We start from the raw sequence: 6,910 nt of genomic DNA, 5'->3' as shown, positions 1-6,910 counted from the left end.
AATTTACTCCCTAAATTAAGATCAATAAAATCTCCTAAATATTAAAAAAAATAAAAACATAATTCTACAGCAATAGTGCTAAAAAACTTGATACGTGCAAGCGCAGGTGTAGAGTAATATTATAGTAAAATAGTTAAGAGACCGAATATCGTCCTCTGGGAAATTTGTTTGATTCTTCTAGCTATTTAGAGATCCTTCTAATTTTATTTAGGGAACCCAACTGTAATGAAAACTAAACTAATCTAATCCTAGAAAGAAAATAATTGATAACACCGGGGCGAAACTAGACAAAGATACGTCCTAGAGTAATGACTTCATTAATGGATTAACTAAATTAATCTTTTAAACCTCAGATCGATTTTATGCTAACTATAGACCTAGGAGTCTTACATTCAGGTGTCCTTTATCGAGCTCAACCCTTTCTAATAGCTGACCAATAATTCAATTTCATGCAACTATGCAACTGAAGTTGGCTATCTGCATGACACCCTAGAATAAAAAGCATTTTCCTTCTTTGTGAAGACCCCCAAACTGCCCTGCGTTCTGGATCATTTGTAACATGACCATCTTGATCTCAAAACGGACATTTTCCTCAACAGTTGGCACTTAGGGGGAGCCTAGGTCTAGCAAGTGGAGTGGTCTTCATTTGAACGTGGGAAGATAACACCTTGGAGAGAGAGAGTCTCAGCTATTGTGGTTGTGTCCATTTTCAAAAACTTGTTGCATGGTTGGGTTGGGTGGTTCACGATACCATGCTCCATTGGAGGGGACTACAAGTTTCTCCATTGTTGATCTTTATTAATCTCTTATCAGTATTGTGCATATTTGACTAATAATTCAACATGCTAAATCTAACATAACGCCCTCTCTCGCAAGAAATTGAATAAAAAGCAATTAAACAGTGGCCAATTGTTCGAAAGCAATAAACACAACATTGCCAAAATAGTTATGCATTAATCCAAACTAAGAAACAATCAAAATAGTTTGTCAACAATCTAAAAACTACATCAAAAACCCTAAGAACACAACTCAACTACTCATGACTATAGTACAAACATGGACAATTCATAATGCTCCAAGTACAAAAAAGAAGAAGAGTTAAAGAGGAAAGAGATGCAAGCCAGGCTTTTGATTGTTGTCCTCAAGCTTGGGATTGTTTTCGAACGATCTACTTGATCATCAACTTCTCTGAAGCATCAAAGATCATCTCTGCCCAAGAATCGGCTCCCCCTGGATGCTCTAAACAAACCTTAAATAAACCTCTTCAACCTCTCCAAACTAAAACCTCAAAACTCAAAAATAATGTTGTATCTAGAAAGAGAACAAAAAAAAAACAAAGAAAACGAGTGGTCACTCGCCCAAAACGGCCACCCGGTTCAAAAGTTATGACCTATTTACTAATGATGGGATTTATAGTCGCGCAACAGAAATCGTAGCACTACAACGCCATAGGACAGAGCCATAACACTACCTTGTTTTCTACCCTCTCATGTGTTTCACCCTCTTTTGCCTATTTTCTTGCCCTAGGTCAAAGTTTGACCTTCATTGGAGGTATTTTGGTTATTTTACCTTTGAAATTTCTTGTTTCGGTCCAATTGCTCTTTTTCCTACAAATTAAACATAAAATCATCAACAATATCGAATTAAGCATAAAAATAACTAAATTATAAGTCTAAAAATTGCACTTTTTGAGTGTGTTTCATTTGTTGAAACATGTCATAGGACTAATAAAGATCTAAGATTTAAGTTGATTAAAAGCTTACTTTCATAAGAAATCAATGGTTGTGTCGTGTTGATTATATTGCCTGAAGATCATTTCCTTATATGTTGATATATGTATTACATATTTGTTGGGTGCTTTTCTATCCTCAGCAACATGTTTTGCAACATATCATATATGATGTCCCAAAAGATGTTACGTTACGAGCAACAAATTTCTTTCAATCGAGCACTGGAGAGGGAGTATATCAAGTAAGTATTTCATTATAATTGCTAATTTATTGTATAGTGAAGTTTCTTTCAACCGAGCACACAACCTCCTAGACGTAAGTGATATTGCACCAAACTAGGTTATCAATTTTTGTGTTACATTTGTTTGATATTAAGTTATTATGTTTTTTTCAATAATCATGTTACTACATCATGTGTGACATTTGTACTCTGTATTCAATCCACTTTATGTTTTTATTTTTAAGTTGGTCTTTATGACCAACCACTATAAAACTAATCATGTTGATATTTGTTTTTTAGTGTTTTGACTTCTATCTCATCATCACTTTAAATTTCTTGAAAAATAATTTTAAAAAAAACGATGCTATTTTATTCAATGAAGATTAAGAATTGTCAGATATTGGTTCTTGCAAATGACCTTGGGTGAAACCTTTAGCAATTTACCCGAAATTATTGTGTCATGAAATCGAAAAATAAGAAAAGCAAGAAAACTTAAACAGTAAAGATTAATACAAAGATTTACATGGTCCACTAATAGTGTGTTAGCTACATTTATTAATAAAGGTGAGATCAATTTAGTACTATAGATAAACATTAGAAAATATATATTGCAGAGACACCAGCAGAGTTCAATAGTTTATACATAGCACACCCCTCTCAAATTCAAAATTATATAAAAAAAATATATATATATATGTGTATACAAATTATGTTTCCAACATATTGATTATAGGATAATTGTTTAAATGACAAAACTATTATAAATAATTTCAAATATAGCAAAATATCACATATCAAAACTATTATAAGATAATGTTTAATAGAGAAAACAGATACAGAGGAATTACTCTCGATAAGACAACAATAATACTTTATAGTATATTGTTATCAAGCTCTCCCATTACTTATGTACTTTTGGTAAAAAAAAAATATATATATATATATAATGTAAAGAATTGGGATAGGGAACAAAGGAAAGTATGAGGGTTAGCTTAGGCAGACAAAAAGCTGCAAGAGCACAAAATACACATATAGATAAAAGTGAATTGCATGTGCATGTATTTTCACCACTTTACAACCCTAAAATTTACCTTCAATAAAGCAAACGGCTGAATCTTTCTTTTCTTCTCTCTCGTTATTGGGAAAAAAAAAATGCCGCCGCCTTGACAACCGTTTGATTCAAAAATCTACCTCTTATTTTCAAATATAGAAAAAATAAGTCCTCTTATTTATAAATATAGCAAAATATCATCGCCATCAATAATAAGCATTGATAGACATCTATCAGTATCTAACATTGATAAATAGTTATAGATGATAATAGTCTATCAGTATCTGTCACAGATAGACAGTGACATTTTGCTATATTTGAAAATATTTTCAGTAGTTTACCATTTAAAATAATTATCCTAATATTTATTTAATACAAATTCAAAAATATTTTTTAATTTTTCTCAATATCCAATAGTATGAAATTGTTAACCATGTTAATAATTTCTTCCATTTTATGTCACATAAATAAGAGTTGTATTTAGATACATTTTGAGTATCACTCATCCATCTTTATGCACCTCATCCTCATCACATATATGGAAAAATAATAAAAAAAATATTTCAACAAAGCAGTAAGAAGAATTTGCCACATAGTAAATTATTATTTGACAATTTGGTAGAATGCACAAAAGATAAATGTTAACGAGAATATAACTAAGTATTATTCTTAAAATAAATGGGAGATAAATACTGCAAAACTACCTAGAATTTGTATCTTATGATTATTATTAGGGTTTATATGAACTTTTAAATTTGCATCCAAATGGTTATTAAAAGTATGTCACATTTTTACAATAAATTTCAAGTAATACCTTTTTGGTAGTTCGAATTTGAACTTTTAGTATCTATTCAATCTCCCATATTTTGAACATTTGTAGTCGTTGAATTTAGTTTTATTTGAATCCTCAAGCTTCAAAAGTGAGATATTTAAATGGTCCCTTAATTCAATAGACGACCAATATATGATATATAACAAAATTATAATATGATAGTTAAAATCAGGCTGTTTTTAAATATATAAAAATAAACTAAAATATTTATAAAATAGGACAAAAATTTAGAATTATCAATCATAATCGCTAATAGACTTTTATCTGCGTCTATCAGTGTCTATCTTTGATAATTCGAAAATTTTACTATACTTTGTAAATATTTTCAACAGTTTTACCATTTGAAATCATTTCCCTTATTTTGCTTATATATTATTTATTTTTTAAATTAACTAGGTTGGAAATCCAAATCAGAAATCAAATTGAATTCTCGAGATTAATTGTGTTACTTTTGAAATTTCAACAACCAAATAAAAATTAAATTCAAATACCAAGAATAAAAACTAATACCTTTAAATCAACACTAAAATTAAACATCAAACCAAGCGTAGCTCAATTGACATAGAAGTGTACTAGTAAACACGAGATCTGTGATTCGAATCATCTCACTATATACCAAAAAAAAAATCAAAATTCAAATCTGAAAGTATGTGTATTTTTACCTTGAAATTGATTGCAATATAAAATCCTCACCAAAACCAAGGGAGAAGAAAAAAAGCACAAAATGGCAAGATTTTCAAACAAACAGCAGCCTGTGGTTCCTTAAAGCAACAAAGTTAAAGAAACAAATAAAGAAAAGAAAGTAAAGTACTTAAACAAAATCCCAAAAAGAATAAGAGAGACTATGGGAATCTTTTCTTCCTCTTAAGTAAAATTACAAGTGTACCCCCACAAACCCCATCTCTCTTTATGACTACTCCTTTTCATGCACTTTTTTTTCTCTTTATTATTTTTCCTTCTCCAAACCAAAAGAATTTCAGTGTTTTTGTGTCATTATTTCCCATCTCTTTGTTAAGTTCTGTTGTTGTTTAGTAGAGAGGAAATAATATGCAAAGTAAGATTTTAGAAAAAGAAGATGAAGGAGGAAGAAGCAAGAAGAAGGAGGGTGAAAGTGGAATAATAATGGAAGTGAAAGTTTTAGAAGTGGACAAAATGGAGTTTTGGCCATTGCAACATCCTTTGGAACCTGATGATGAAGATCATCCTGTCATTTGCCCAATGCCCAACTCTACTTCCCTTCTTGATGTAACATTTTTTTCTTTTTTTTTTTCTTTTTCATTTTCCCCCTCTATTATTTCCTTTCCAGAAAATTTATTCAACGAGATCGGTACAATGTGGCTGGCAGTTTTAACTGTTTGACATACCATCGAACAGTTTTAGATGGTCGTCGTAGGACGGTCTCATTGAATAATTTTTCCGAAATATAGGTTTTCTTCTTCTTCTTTTTTTTTTCTCTCTCTCTCTCTCTTTTTAATTCATTGTTAGTTAAACTTGTGATAATTAATATGTGTGCATGGATTGTTAATTAGGTTAAGAAATAAATCTAGTTTTTATACTTAAAAAAAAGTTCATAATATAATTGTGAACTTCTCTACCACTTCTAACTCAAAGTTAATTCTAGTTAGTCTAGAAATTGCATAGGTCATGATTGAATTATTTAGTCTCATTTGGTAATTATTTCGTTCTTTTCTTTTTAATTAAACTTATTTCCTCTCAATTGCTTTCACGAATTGCTTCCTGAGTTGAATTTTTAGTCAAATTCTAAATTCCAAAAATATGTTTTTTATAATTTTTTTTTTTTAGTTTTCAAATTTCGGGTTAGTGTTTGAAAACACTAGCAAGAAATAATTTAGAGGTGAGAAGAGTTTTTATAAATTTATTTTTCAAAACCTAAAAACTAAATACTTACCAAAGTGATAAATTGATTTGTAGTAGTCATATTGATTATTTATAGGACTTATTACATGCAAAATTAGAAGAAGTTCATGTGTGTTGTACAGTTTATACATATATAGAATTTAAATATGTAAAATTCTAAAAATTTAAAGCTTGATGAATTATATAAATATTTGTTTGAATAATGTTTAGAAACCAAACTTATAATAAAAACCCTAGTTTTATCAAGGCTCCCTTGCATAACAATTTCATTTTTAGTTTTCATTAAAATTTATGTTTGTCTAATTACTATTTGAATAATATGATTTTTGCCCTTCTAAAGAAAACTTTGAATTCCTAATGGGGTTCCCAAAACAAAACAAGTTCTAAGAAAATTTTAAGAAACTAAAAGAAACAGTTTAATTTTGGTTTTTTTTAATTGTAATTTGGCTAATAATTCAAATGTTTTGAAGTTGGAAGGTTTGAGTATTTTGTCTCGAAATGTTTACAGTTTTTTTTTTTTTTTTTTTTTTTTTTTTTTTTTTTTTTTGACATGATTGTGATATGTTTGAAATTGAGGACAGGAAGGAACAATGCATAACGGCAAAAGGACACCAGAAAGCTGGAGGAAAAGAACAGAAGTTTCAAGAGAAATAAAAGCCACGGCAGAGACAAGGCCGGTGCGGAAGCGGCACCACCGCACGCTCAGCCGACCCGACCACCTGATGGCGGAATGGCGCCACGACCGACCACCCAGAATTTCACCATCTACCAAATGCTCCAACAGTTGGATAAATTTGAGTCTTGACAATCACAACACAAATTAATGCAGTACACAAGTTATATATATGGTTAAAATCTATGGGGAAGATTCTTGAGATGCAAATATTTTGTTCAATGTTTAGTTTCATATCTATATCTATATATATATATATATAATTAAGTGTTGAGATATAATGGTGTGCATTAGAAGAAATATTTTGTTTAAATTTTTCTTTTCTATATATATATATACTTTTTTGTATTTTGGTAAAGTTAAAGTTGTGCCCTTGTGGGAATCCAATTGTTAAAGTAAGGCATGGGCTTTGATATATGAAAGAAAAAGTAAATTTACATAGAGGGAAGTGTTGAATGGGGACTTGGGAGGCATGGAGTCAAATAAATAATGCAAACCCACAAACTATTCTTTTCTAAAGTAACTT

The 6,910-nt window shown here is 30.0% G+C and overlaps 1 protein-coding gene across 1 annotated transcript; it reads left to right on the top strand.

The window, feature by feature from the left end:
• Nucleotides 1–4,797: 4,797 nt before the first annotated feature.
• Nucleotides 4,798–6,691, top strand: LOC120081921. The gene is made up of 2 exons (XM_039037101.1): nucleotides 4,798–5,078; nucleotides 6,293–6,691. The coding sequence occupies exons 1-2, from the start codon at nucleotides 4,881–4,883 to the stop codon at nucleotides 6,533–6,535; spliced, it is 441 nt and encodes a 146-aa protein (XP_038893029.1). The 5' UTR covers nucleotides 4,798–4,880; the 3' UTR covers nucleotides 6,536–6,691.
• The last annotated feature ends 219 nt before the right edge of the window (nucleotides 6,692–6,910 follow it).

The sequence above is a fragment of the Benincasa hispida genome, chromosome 7 (genome assembly GCF_009727055.1).
Source record: "Benincasa hispida cultivar B227 chromosome 7, ASM972705v1, whole genome shotgun sequence".
Lineage (NCBI taxonomy): Eukaryota > Viridiplantae > Streptophyta > Magnoliopsida > Cucurbitales > Cucurbitaceae > Benincasa > Benincasa hispida.
This window is presented reverse-complemented; position numbering and strand designations above follow the sequence as displayed.

Coding starts and splice junctions, on each gene's coding strand:
- LOC120081921 (XM_039037101.1), top strand. CDS start 4,881: ATGCAAAGTAAGATTTTAGAAAAAGAAGATGAAGGAGGAAGAAGCAAG. Junction 5,079..6,292: donor ACTCTACTTCCCTTCTTGAT/GTAACATTTTTT, acceptor AATTGAGGACAG/GAAGGAACAATGCATAACGG.